Here is a 14,343-nt window from a genome sequence, read left to right on the forward strand (position 1 = left end):
ATTAAACCTGATGGTTTCAGTGACATTTTCTGTTTATGCTCAGTTTAAGCAGCCTTGCACAATGAGGGGAAAAATCTTCTGCTTTGTGCGCTCTGCCCATATTTGTTGTTGTGTTTGAACCAATCCAAACTGAATATAGTGGTGTAATCATATGACTTATATCACGTCATAAAATTCTGTAGACTTCCTCAGTGAATATGGTTCATGTCCACATGAGGACAGCAGAACCATTACCTAGCATTTGATTTTTTTGTGTGTATTATTTGTGTGTATTTTATTTTTTCTTTTTAGCACATTTCTTGAAATAATCATGTAAAGTTGTGTAGGGTATGAGTGGTGCAAGCGGTGAAAGAGGAGAATTAAGTAAAATAATGTCATAGATTATGAATCCAGATTAATTTCTAATCCTCTCATTCCATAGCAAAGTCTAGCAGATTATCCTTTATCAGCTTCTCTGTGAACTGCAGATGAGTTTGGTAACTCAGTCCTGATTATTTAAACTTTTAGTTACAGCTATACCACCAAAGTCTTGATAAGAAGTCTAATAAAATATCCCTTTTGCTTGAAAATGCATTTTAAGCAAATTCTAGTGTGATCTTTATTAGAATGAGCTACTACTGTTTTGTTTTGGGATTTCTTGATCATCGTGGAGGTTTATTTTGTTTGTTTGCTTGTTTTGATACATGTTGCCAAACTTTAATAATCTGCATAGCTTTCCTTAGAAAACTGTCTAATTATAGTGAGAGAAATAGCTGTAGTTGTCTAGCAGTGGTTACACTGATGCTTATTTCTACTTGGTACTTTCTATCCTGTGCATACAAGATTATACTAACTCTTGACTACTGTGTTGCTATCAGAGCTGCAATTAATTTAAATGCTTCTCAATGGTATTGACACTGTCATAGAAACAGAATGTAAATGTGAAAGCTAGAAATGCATGGAGCAATTTCTAAATACCCTTTCTATAATGACCACCTTTTAACTCTTTTCTCTTTCAAAGTTTATGGATTTTCTTGCGTGTCAGGAGTTGTCAAATTTGGCACACATTAAAGAGATTGAAGGAAAGTAGTCTTTACAAGTCTACAAAAGTGTGAGACTAATTGGTATCTATGAATTGAAGAATTAGTAGTATAGAAATAATAGATTTCTTCAGAGTTTTTCAAGCTTTTAAAATGAAATATTGCTAGGTTAATTAGGTAACTGAATGTTCATAATTTTCACCTCTAAAGAAAAGCTAACGGAATCTGTTGATTTTATTTGCAGATTTTCAGACGATGTTGGTTGGTTTTCAAGAAGGCTTCTAGCAAAGGACCCAGGAGGCTAGAAAAATTTCCAGATGAGAAGGCAGCATACTTCAGGAACTTCCACAAGGTAAATCAAGCTCTTCTTGTGAAATGAGGCACTGTTTACCCACTCCTCCTTGGGAAGATCATATTCTTGATATGACAAGTTTGAAAATGGTGCTGCGGGAATCAGGTTGAAAAGCATAACCCTGACAGGAAAAGCACAATAAAATTTCTGTAAATATCAGTAGTGTGGGCTAGATCTCGCACTGTTTGTTTAGATGAGCAAAACCCCACAGTTCATGTGTGTGGAAATAAATTGATGCTTTTTTTTCCCTCATGTTGCCTAAAAAATACTACCATTTCACGCTGTATTTCAGAAATGTAAATTTGACTGCTTAATGAAATCTTTAACTACTAGTTATTAAAAACTAGTTATGATGATGCTTAATCCCTCACTTGTAAGTTGACACTGGTTGCATATGTAATGATTTTCCCAGAACTCTTTAAGATTTACAAGTGCTGTTGATAGCAAATTTTTTTTAGGGGTAGAATTTAGCCTCTCCAGAAGAAAGTATTCACTGGATGACATTTTGCCTGCTCTCTTGTCATCGCTTTAGTGATGGAAAACAGTAATTTTTCTTTCTATATGAAAAATTATTGCTACCAGGTTTCCAAGTTATGCAGAAAGCTTCAAATGAAATAATAAGTGCAGTGCTTTATGCTTCTGCAGTTTTGACTTCTGTCCAATTGCCTTTTACCTTCCCAGCATATCAAAATTGGATATTACCTTACCACTGGCAAACTGAAACATGGAGATGACTAAACCATGGTTAGTCAACAAGCAGTGAAAGAGAGTGGATGAAAGTATAGAACCGTTGAAGCCAGGACTAATGCTTTTTATCATAAAAAAAATGAATTGACCTTTGAGTTCCAAGTAACCAAGAGTTCCAATGAAATCTTGACAACTTTAAATGAAAAGTGCATATAATAAATAATATGCAATTATCTCTTGGATACTTTCCATCAACAACAGCAAAACTACCCTGATAATTTGTTATCATCAAAAATCCAGCTTTTGATCTGATGCTGACATTAGGGTTGAGGACTGACATGTACTGGACAATTGTCACTTTCACTAATGCAAGTCAGTGACATTTCCTCCCATGTATCCACATCAAGCAAAAATGATTCTTTTCTTCAATGTAAGTTTCAAAACCTTATTACTTTGCAGATGGAAGATGATGATGGTCCTTTAAAAAGATGAATTTATTTCATTTGTGCTGATAGCCGATAGTATGGCTGAAATCCCAATGAGATCCACTATGAAGTTGTTATGGATTAGCAACAGGGCAGAAGAATGAAGGTGTAGGGTGTTTTTGTTGTGGGCTGAAGGAAAGGGGGATATTTGTAGAATGTGTGGCTAATGCTGTGCTTATGTATAAAAGGATTCAGAAACATTTTATGTTTCTTGACAACACTTGTCTTTGTAGAAAAATCAGGGAACGTGCAAGAATCATTTGAGAAGCTGCAAAAATAACATAGTTATAAATGCAGCAGCATGCAATGATACTGCTGATGGAAGATTTCATTAGCATGGCCCTTTTCATGTGATACAGGCCGATGGAAAGGATATTACATTTCTTTTTCTTCTCTTTTTCTCTTATTCCATTCCTAAACAGAGAAAGCAAATGAAATAGAATAATCTCTCCTATTAAAAACAATATTGAATTTTGGCTGTGCAGAAGAGAGAAATGTATCCATTTGCTGGAGTGGTGTACCCTTTCTCAAATGAAGTCATGGAATCATTTCTTACAGTATATTATCAAAAAATAAAAGCCTGCATCTCATCTTCATGTTTGATCTTTAAAGGATATTTTATTACTTCAGACAGATAATGATTGTTTGAGGCTTTTCACCTCAATTGTTTCCATATGATAAATGAAATAGTGCTAAAGTGGGTGTCAATGAGTTCTTAACACGAAGTATAACTATTTGTGGGAAAAGGAATGGTCATTATGGGAGAAAATACATTTGACAGCTGATACTAGACCAAATTATCCTGGTTCTTTTTTGTTAGAGCTGCTTATTTCTTTGCCATATTTTCAAATAGTTTTTTATTGTTATAAAATACAAAATTTTAGCATTGTTTTGAAATTTTGCATTTCCATACTGACTGACAGAATAGAATGGAAGACATTTGTTGCACAGAGTTAAAGGATAACTGAACTCCAAGAAACAACAGCAAAAGAAAAATGGCTAAAAAACTTGAGAAATCAAAGCACTTGTATTTAGAGAAGATTAAAAGAAGATTAAAATAGTTGTACTAAAGTCAACTACGTTTAAAAGGGCAACATAATTGAAATGGTGAAAAGTTCTGACCACATGCTAACATGGTAGTATTATGTGTGTCAACACAGAGATCCCTGTTTTCAACCAATCTCTTAATCTAACAAGTAGAAGAAAGCGGGTGGTGCAGGGCAGGCTGCAGAGCTACTTGGATTCTTCAGGTCAGGCCGTGCTATCTTGGGAGAGGATGTACGTGTACAAACGCATCGGTCTGACTTCAGTTGTTGGGCGCAGGTTTTCTAGCTGTCTCCTGTTGTGGGTTAATGGAAGAAATTCAAGGGAAAATGAGCAAAATTTACTGTCTTTTGTCTTACCTATATCCACTTCAGTGTCCAAGAACACAAATCCCCAGGGTAGTTTTGCTACTGCTGTGTATATATACTCACTAAGTAACTCATCAAGATCTTAAGCATGTCTGCTTTTCTAGTGATTATTTTAGCTTGAAATGGAGCTCAAATCAAGTCCTCTTAAAACCACTTCACCAGCATGGCTAAATGCTCAGTACAGAGTTTTATTGTGTAAGTGTAGGAGACAGTGTGAATTATAGAATGGCCCTTAGGCTAAAAAAGGAGAGAAAAACTAAAAAAAAAGACCTGGTACGACAAAGTGAGCAGAATGAAAAATAGATGTCTTCTAGTTTACATATCCTAAATAAATATTTATTAATGTGGAAATGAACTCTCCTCACTTTAAAAAATGGATTTTTTAATTTGATGCTCTTCAGATAATATATGGGTTCACTTTTTATTCCCTAAATTCTGTAATCCTGTTATGCATCACTTTGTGTTTTCTAATGATTTTCTTAGTATAAATTATGGTTGTATATAACCATAATGGCATTAGTTCTCAGAGACTGACAGTAACAGTGAACACTGCATTCATTAGTCGAAACATGACTTCAACTGCTGTTTCTGTTTTCTGGCATCAAAATCTAACTTCTCATTACTGTAATACTCTCTTTTTCTCCTGCCTTTTTGCTTGTGTACAAATTTGAGACACTATTTAAATGAAAAATTTAACCAGTTTTATTTTGGTATGCAACATTTTGGCATGTAATAACAACATTTCATCCTTTTCTAATAAACTGAAAAACTTGCATGAAATGCATACAGATCATCTCTAAACAGAGTTATAAAGTAAAGAGTGTAATTCAGTAAAAGTCTTCACAATGAAATCAAATGGATAGCTACTGTCCTAGGGCCTTACGACTTAAGAATAATAAAATTTTGGTAGCTGCAGATCTTAGATAAGATTACAACAAGATCATCACTTTATTTTTTAAGAATTTTTTAGAAGGAGGATGGGGTTTTTGTTCCCTTTTTAGTTTGTGATTTTTTAGATTAATCTTTTTTCTCTGTTACAACATAAAAAGTTTTTTTTTTTTTTAATCTAGAGTAAGTTTAATTCAGTGCGTTCTTGCCCCAGTAAGTTGCAGCTTAGCTGTACTGTTCTCTCTTCAACATTTACTGTAGAGTTTGTGGTTCACAATTTTGTTTACTCCCATTATTCTTGTGAGGACATAAAATACAGTAGCTTTACACACATCCTAGTTACACTAGTGTACAGAGTTAACATGTTTTCCCAGCTTAACAGATAGAGTAAATAAAAATCATTCTCATTTTTACAAGAAAAGTTAACTGTTATGTAAGGAGGTGAGATTCCGTCGAGCGTTTGGAGATGTGCTGCTCAGACAGGACCAGTGTCTGTTATCCATTAGGAGAGGCTCACAAAAGGATAACAGGAAGCCAATGTGGCTAAGTAGAAATGTGAGGAACATTGCTGGAAACAAGAGATCGAACCTCAGAAAGCTGACCTGTATCCGAACAGGCTAGAAAGGAGTGTAATTTTGCACAAATACATTCTAAAAAAAAAAAAAAAAAAAAACTAGCAACTAGCAGATGGAATCAAATCTGGTTCTAAGCATCATTCTGACCCAATAGGAGAAAAGAGCAAAAGTCTGCCAAAGACCCCGTGCATCCTTGCTTGGTGTATTAAAGAAATTTGGAGAGAAGAAAGTATCAAAGAGTACATTTGCACTGAAAGTTACAGTAGGAAAGCTGGCACAATCTGGTAAGAGGGTGCAAGAGAGACAGGCATCTGCAGACACATCAGTATCTTAAACTGGTCATAGATAGCTGAAACCCAGGCACACCACATGGTCACTAACAACTTACAGAGAGCGTGTTCACCCAGGAGCTGAAAGGCAACTTGACATGGCTGAATTACCTAGAGTGGCCCATAAGCTCCAAAATTGGAACCGGTGGATGTGAACGCCTCCACCCCCTACCTTGCTGTGCACTCTAGCTTGTGAAAGCTCTGGTCCAGCTACTGCACAGCGCTCTTCACTAACAAGTTCACCAACCCTAATGAAGGTGTTGGGAGGTGGGTCTGCTTTTGACAGGGCTGCACCCAGAGGAGCTTCAGTCGGCCAACATCGTCACTTCGTTGTCACTTCGAATATGTAAGAGATGTCTAGCATAGACTTCAGGGCTTGCTGATTAATTCCACCAGTATGAGAGACTGTGCTGTTAAGACTTTGTCAATAAAAGCTATCTCTAGGCTTTGGTGCTTTTTAATAAATGATGCTGTGGTCTTTCACTTCTAAAACAGTTTTGCCTTTAAATGAGATGAACGCTAATTCACTTCACTGTTTTGCAGCCTTTTTACTAATTCAGCCTTGTTTCTACATGCTTGTGTGTCATTTTGGATTTATTATCTGACTTACGGTGTTGTATTGTTTAAATATTAGACTTAACAGGTTATCAGCTGGGATGTGTTGATGGATTGGGTGTATTTTACAGCGTGTTTGATTTCTGTTTCTTTGGTTGTCTAGGCATGTTGTATTCAATTCCTTCTGTGGGTGAGGTTTTTGTGGATGATCGGTACTTTTATTTGGTATTTCTTGATATATGTAGTACTCTTCAGAATTAAATCACATTTTAATAAAGTAGGAATTTTGATTCAACAATTAAACTCCTGGATTATTTTGTTTGAATTGGTTAATTTAACTGGGTATGATTCAAACAATGGCAAGTTGGCACAATTTAAGAATAATAACAGCTTGTTGCTGTTGTTATTAAATTGGGTTTTTTGTTAATATATATGGGATGTAAATCTGCAGAGGTAAAAGAAATTGCACAAAATTTTAACAATCACTTCTAATAGCTAAAAACTTACATGGAATAGATAGTCTTAAGTAGCATGTTACATAATGTATGTTCACACAAATAAATGAAAATCAAGAAAAAGAATAGAAGATGCCTTCTAAATGTAGTCCAGTAAATTAGTTTTGTGGCAAAGGCCATAAAAGGGGGGAGCTACAGTACAAGTTTTCTTCACAGTTTGAATATCCCATAGCGACTTGTGGGATTCTAAAACCTGGCTTCAGAAATAATAGTTTATGATGTAATTCACTTCCAGTGACTTATGGCAAGTTCTTGTAGCAGCTACAGCGATTTCTTAAAATATTTCTCCATAAACACACTCACAGAGGCACAGAATTCAAGAATTTCCCTAGTGTGTTCATAGGCCTACCTTGTAAGAGAAAGGAAAAAGGAGGTTGTTGGTTAAGCTGGTATGAAAAAAATATAGAGTAGATTTATGCTACTACAGTACAGCCATCAGCCTGTAAATGAGTCTACCATAAGATGTTTGTTCACTTCAAAATATTTCAGGATAAATGAATTCCTGAAAATTTTGAAAACCACCAGATTTGGTTACAGTCATCCCTGTGGTAATCCATACTATTCAGAATTGGAATTCCAACTCTTAAAAAAAAGGATAAAAATATTTGCAAGTGGCAACATTATCACAGTCCTTATAAGAACTTCTCTTTGTTTTGACTTAAATTGTTGCTGTTGTGGTTTTATTTCCTTGATTTTGTTTTTGTCTTGGCATCTTCAAGCCACTGCCAGATTTCCTGTTCATGCTAATTTAGTCCAAGTGTCCTTTTCTATTACAGAGTATTTCAGCCTTTTATATTGTTCATGTTTACTACAAATCAGTAGTTAAATCTTCTTTTAGACCTCCTTGCTTTGGAATGCTATTATTATTATTACTATTATTATTACTACTGTTATTACTTGTCATGTTTCATTGCTTCTCTGAAACAAAGATATCCTTAAAGGGCAGTTAGCTAAACATCTATCAAAGGGGATTTGTTAGGCTTGAGTTCTTGCATTTTTATAAGATATATCCAAACTTAGATGTTATTTGAATTCTCCTTGCTCTTTTTTTATGTTATAATGCTTACACTTTACACTTAGAATCTCAAATTCAAATCTATCTGTTCATTTTTTTCTATGCTATTAGGCTATACTACTTAAGTTACTATTTTATTTACTGTTTTAGTTATTATTTTTTTCAATAATACCTTATTGTACTCTCTCGTTAAATTCACTTCGTAACTCCAAAATTCGTAGTAAAAGAAAGCTAAATATGTGCCTTCTGAAGATAGTTACATTAAGAAATACTCCCAGTTCAGACAATTTTGTCCTTTTCTCTCCTTATCCTTGTTATTTCAAAGTGTGCCCATATTTTATTGTGCAAATCTTCTTTCAAAGAATTACAAAATAGTGATCTCAATTTTATTTTCATAGTAAGATTTTGAAATGATACCACCAATAGCCCTGTATAAGAATGTGTGTTTGTGTGTGTGAATATTTTATTGCTTGAATAATCTTTTACAAATAGTCTATCTGCAAAGAATCTAACATTTAACAGTTAGTTACTTTTATAAATCTTTGCACTTTAACATTGAAAGACATGCCCCAATGTAACACTGTATTTATGTTGCATTGTTTACACGCTAAGTCTTCTCAGCCACTCAAACCAGATATAGCTAAATTTTCTTGAAAACTGTATCCTTATTTTTTACTCATATGGTGTGTCATTCTTTTCAAACATTTGTGATTTTTCATGACTATGATTTTGCTAGATAATAAGATAGTACTTGCAAGTGTAGACAAAGTGTGTTGTTTCTAGTGCAGTCATTGCTTGTTTGATGAGATTGAAATTTAAATTATCCCTATTAAAGTAATAATTATTAGTAAAATAACTTAATGTAGTCAGTTCTTTGATTTATATACCAAATCAAAAAAAAAAAAAAAAGGCAGTAATTATTAGGCCTCTCTTAAAGCATCCAAGTATCTGAACAATGTACTTGTACCAAATAAGCATTCTCTGCACCAAAAAGCAGATTGCAGATATAATTAGAACTGTGCTGGTGATAAAGCTGTTAATAGACTATAAGCACATTAAAGGGCAGCATGCAAATTAATAAAACAATTTCTTTCAACAAAGATTGTATTAAGGCAGTAGGGTCTTCTTAACAATGGGATGAGGAAAACTGCAAACTGAGTCTTCCCATCTTTTTAAGTCTTGAAGAGACATAAGTGTGAATGAAGAATGTCAGTTCATAAGGATAAAGAAAGAAGTGATTTTGTGAAGAGTTAACTTGTCAATGGGTTCTATGATCTTGGAGTGATATGATGACTGCTAAACTATCATGTCTGATTTTTCAGAGGTTAGAGGAGGAAAGGGGGAGGAAAGGATATCCCATTTTAGTCCTAATTCATAAATTAATGGTAGTACTATGATAATCACTTTTAGTTTGCAGATGTTTTGTAATTGTTTTATTTTTCTTCCTATATTATTTTTGTGTGTTTTTTTTTTTTCCCCTTGAGGTGAAGGCTTGTGTTTTGAATTATTTAGCAGTGAAATCAATGGCTTGATCCCATCAGGGCAGGGTGGGGGGTTGTTTCTTAAACATGAGAGCTTTGCAAGCCCTGCTTAGACTACAGTTACACAGAGGAGTGTGACAGAGTCCAGGGACCCTGGGGGAACAAATGGTGATAGGTAAGCTCTTAAAGAGCCTTTTAGTAGTAACAGAAAGCAATCTCTGGAGATATACCTGGATCTTTAAGTAGGGCCCGCCATTAACACTTGTTACAACGGAATTCGTAGGAGTACTTAAGTATGGTTAGCAAAAAAAAAATGTGGTTAGCAACTCTACTCTTGAAAACAGGCTGTTTAAATGAATGCTCTTATTTCTGTTTCTACTTATTAAAACAAGCTGGAAAAATTTTGAGTATAAGATGTGAAGAGGAAAAGTAAGAGGAACACTTAAATATTTCAGCAGAACAAACGATATTTGTCAAAACTTACAAAATGTGGTTGAACCACAGTGCAGTTGTGGAAGGGACCTCAGGAGGTAATCTAGTTCAGTCTACTCCAAGTTCTGCTCAAAACAGGTTTAGTTAGACCAGTCTGCTCAGGGTCACGTGTAGTCAGATTTTGAATATATTCCAGAATGGGGACAACTTCACAACCTCTCCCTTCCAGTGCTTGAGCACCTTCATGGTCTTCTCCCCACCAGTGTCATTACACTTTGGTGTATTTCAAGAGCTTTAAGTGCTCCATAGAAATGTTTTCAGCCCGTTTTAGCTCATAGGTATGGATAGATTGAAGGAGATTATAATGAAGCATTAGTTACTCAGAAACTGTATAATACTAAATTTTCAGATTTTTTGAATTTCTGGTAAACTCAGTTTGCATGGAAAAAAGATATTTTGAGGGAGGAAGAATGTATTTTAAAGTACTCTGATATTCTGGTTTGGTCAGGTAATGTCTTTCCAGAACACATAAGATTTTTGAAAAGAAAAAGTGTGTATGCATAGTTTTGTTTGCTGCATTAAGAGATAGCCACAGAACTGAGGCAAAAGCCATGCAGTGACTGACATAAAACAGTTTGATGGAAAGGCCGAAGAGGGGCCAGCATAGGACTAATGAGGTGCTTAAAAGGTTGGAGAACTTGACACATGAAGAAAGGTTGGAGGAATTGGGTTCATTCAGCCTAGTGAAGAGAGAAGGCCTGGGGGGGCTCCAATCACACTCTTCTAGTTCATAAAACATAATTATAACAAAGCAGGTAATCTCACAGTGACGCACATGGACAGAAAAACAGGCAATGGGAATAAGTTACTTCAGGGAAAATTATCTGGATATAAGAAAAAAAAATCACCATGGGAACAATTAAACATTGGCTGGCAGAGCAACCAATATTTCTGCACTGGAACTATTCACGACACAGCTTGGCAGCCCCCTTGGTGACCTAATCTACATGGTTTCTTTCAAGGTTGGACAAGATGATCTGCACGGGTCCCTTCCAACATAGACTTTCCTATGAACTGTACAGTATGTGTCATTAAAGTTACTGAAAGCTCTTGATGTATCTGTGGGCGGCACATGTTGTGTCAAACTGGTCCTGTCATCTCCTGAGTATATTTCTGTTATTTCTAGTAATGGAAAAAATAGACTCAATCTTCCTATAGTCTCCTAAACCAGTCTCAGGAGAGCTTTTCTTTGAACTGCTCGTGTTACATGCTTTATGGAAGAGACTTAGAACATGATGATCTGTGTGTCAGTTATGTATATTCTGTTTTTCCCATGAAAATCTAGACGTGTTTTGGCAAAGTTTTAAGCCTTTGAAAACTTGTAGTTTGTGTATATTTGTTAGAGACACTTTTGACTTTGACAGCTAAAATGTCTCATGTCATAAATGCAGCTCCTGTATATGATGAAAATTCACATAATTTTCTCTCTTGAGTAATGAAATATATGCCTTCCAGTTCCTTCAGGGCTAAGGACTGACATTCACTCTAGTAGCTGCTAGTCATTTCTGAAGACTAGTGTGCGGTCATGTATCTGAAATGAAATCAGAGACCTAGTCCGTGTATATCCACTGACACCTAGGTATCGTGGAAAGGAAAACCATTGAAATAAAGTTTAGTGAAGAAAAAGCAAATGTTGGTGAGTGACATAAAAATAAAGGGAAAAAATGCACTGGAATTTTAGGAGAGCGCCTTATCAATCGGGTGTCTGGGAAAGACATCAAGAGCTGGTCAGAGCTGCAAAGCTGACTGGGCAAGGAGATGTTGAGATATGAATGGATAAAGGGAAGAACGGGATGGAGAGAGTGAGCCTGTTATTGAGATTGAATTCAAACCCCAAAGACTTACACACACACACACACACACAAAAAAAAAAAAAAAAAAGGGTCCTGGTCCTGTGGCAAAAATCTAAAAATGTAAGGAAGGTGGAAAAGAAAAGGAATGAAGAGAAGGTGAAGAAGATAAAGAAATGGGACAGAAAGGATGGATACCTCCAGAAAGGAAGAAGTCAGGACTCTGAAGGAAGGTGCCACAGCTCTCCAGAGAGGGACCAGAAAGCAGAGACTGAGCCAACACAGGAACACCTGGGACCTGTGGGGGAGAGAGGCACTCACTGCTGTCCCCTAAAGCGCAGCTCCCATGCTGGGTGTTATTAAACCAGACCTTTCCCTCCTTGTCCCTATTTTGCATGCTCTTGGCATTGTGGTATCTGAATTATTGAAATATGGGCAAATTAAGAGAAAGTGCCCCTTTTCCTTAATGCCGGCAGTATATCTGAAAAGTCAAATCTTGTCTATCTCAAATAGGGATCGAAAGTTTAGAGGACGTATTTTGACTTTCATTAATTTCTCACTGCACAGTTTCTCTGTTCCGTACCTGTCAATATAATCTTCACCTTCAGAAGTGAGAAAGGTGCAAAGGAAAATTAATATTTGTGGAGCAGTCTGTGAGAAACATACTTATGTGATGACCATCATGGAAAAACTCTGGGGGAAAACAGGTTTTAATTGGTACACTATTAAGTCAGAAAAAGAGGAGGGCACTAACTTTTGACAACCAGACATAACTTTTAAAACTTCTGTTTAACATAATCATATTTATTTGACAGAGGTTAAAAAAGGAACAAAAATAAAATATGATCATAAGATTAAGACAATATCTATCATACAGTATGTAGAAGGGGTACCAATAAAATTAGGTTTATTTATTTGTGTTTACATACTGCTCAAAAATACCATAGATATATGTGTTGGGGCTTGCTTACATTCAAACCTCAGAAAAATGATGAATTAGACCTGGAGAATGTGTTTGACACTCTCTCTTGGTTTGTTTTTTTTTTCAGTATTGTGTGTATTTATTTTCATTTTTAAATGGCAAAAGTAGGCATGCTGCGTAAATAATAATAATATCATTAATAAATATTAAAGGAAAGATTATCTAGCATCCCATGCATGGAGCTAGTAGAGAAAGATGTAAGGATCTTTTGTTATTTTGTTTTTGTTTTTATGACAACATTTTCCCTTAGAACTACTCTAAACTGTGAGTGTGTGTTTGTATGTGTGTTGCAGGGGGAATCTAACATATTTACCATCTCAGTTTGGACATGGGAGGAAGGGTAATCCCTTGTGTGTAACTCTAAAGGGAAGCAGACAGATACAAACACCACATTATGGTGTACAGGAAGGGCGAACAGGTTTGTCACTGTAATTTATTTTCTCTTAATAAAGGGAAAAATAATAACTTTTATGTATAAAAATAATGCATTTACATTTTGGATTTGCTTACAATAAGGAAGTCTTGCAATCTAAATAAAAAAAATATGAAACTAGCAGAAAATAAACTTCTAATGTAATTCTAATTTTTACTTCTTCATAGAAGAAAATTTGAAATTCATATCACTGTTTGATAAAGAAGGCTATTAAAAATGCATTAGAGTTGAAAATGTAGCTGTATATAATTGTCATAATAGATATTCCAAATGAATTTATCCCCAAAGACAATTAAGCTAAAAGAATTTTCAAATCATCATTAAAAAAATAGTTAATTTTAGAAACAAATGAAATTAATACATTTCAAAGAGTTTTCAAAAAATTAAACTATCATCTACTTAAAAATAAATACCTAGAAGAGGATTTACATTCCTGCTCAGAATCTTTTTTATTCTTTCTACAGTTGTGGAAAATTCTTAATTTTTCTTTTGCATCTGATTCTCTTTACCCCTCTGTTACACATTTCTGGACCACTCGATGTCTTTGTGCGCACATATTTGCATGTACATGCTAAATCTAGGTTAATTTAAACTCACGGGATTTCATTCCATGTGCAGTATTTTTTTCATAGAGTTGGTTCATTTTTCTACAGAGCATAAAGGACATCATAAATACTTCCTCTGTGCATCTGAAATGTTTTTAATTTGCACATTTTTAGAGTCATATTTGTATTTATAATTTTAACCTTCTGCAAATATGAACCACAGACTCAGGTTGCCAGTGAGGGTCTCCCTGGTTGTGCTTGTGTGCGTGCAGTAAGCCCAGGCTTGTAGAACTTCTTGCTGTTCAGAGTCAGTTAAAGTCTTACTGGCCAGCACAAAAGATTGTTCTGTGTTTGAAATTAAGCAAGTTCTGGAAATTAAATTTCTAGCCTGTCAAGGCAGTTAGAAATTCAATAGTTAAGGTTATGCCTAGCATTGTTGCAATGAGCTACGTACTTGTCACTTATTGCGCTCAGTGAGGTTGTATGTTATAATTTTGTTTTCTTTGTTTTAATTTGGTTTGGAATATTTTCTGTTTTAAGAATAAAAAATGATTAAGCTTATCTAATGAGATAATTTTGAGAATTATTAAAGGTCAGGCAATTTAACTAAAACAAAAGGAAATATTGGAAAAGTATGTTTCTTCTTTTTAAAACTCAAAAAAACTTTTAATTAAATTTTAATTAACTAGTACCTTTGGGCTGAAACAATTCTGAAAAGGTCCAGGCATAATCTGGTAAACTGTGAGAATGATAAGAGCAAAAAGCTTTGAAAACTGGAAATGGTCTTT

At 35.0% G+C, this 14,343-nt stretch overlaps 1 protein-coding gene across 1 annotated transcript in view; it reads left to right on the forward strand.

Annotated features, from left to right (window-relative positions):
- The window catches only part of DOK6 (docking protein 6), a 230,938-nt gene that overhangs the window by 89,562 nt on the left and 127,033 nt on the right, over positions 1 to 14,343 (forward strand). The window contains exon 2 of the mRNA XM_088535650.1: positions 1,264 to 1,371. Within this exon, the coding sequence (XP_088391776.1) occupies positions 1,264 to 1,371 (108 nt within the window). The remainder of the gene's footprint in view (positions 1 to 1,263; positions 1,372 to 14,343) is intronic.

This window comes from Tinamus guttatus, unplaced genomic scaffold (genome assembly GCF_059628265.1).
Source record: "Tinamus guttatus ecotype Peru unplaced genomic scaffold, ASM5962826v1 Tinamus_guttatus_pri_ptg000639l, whole genome shotgun sequence".
NCBI lineage: Eukaryota > Metazoa > Chordata > Aves > Tinamiformes > Tinamidae > Tinamus > Tinamus guttatus.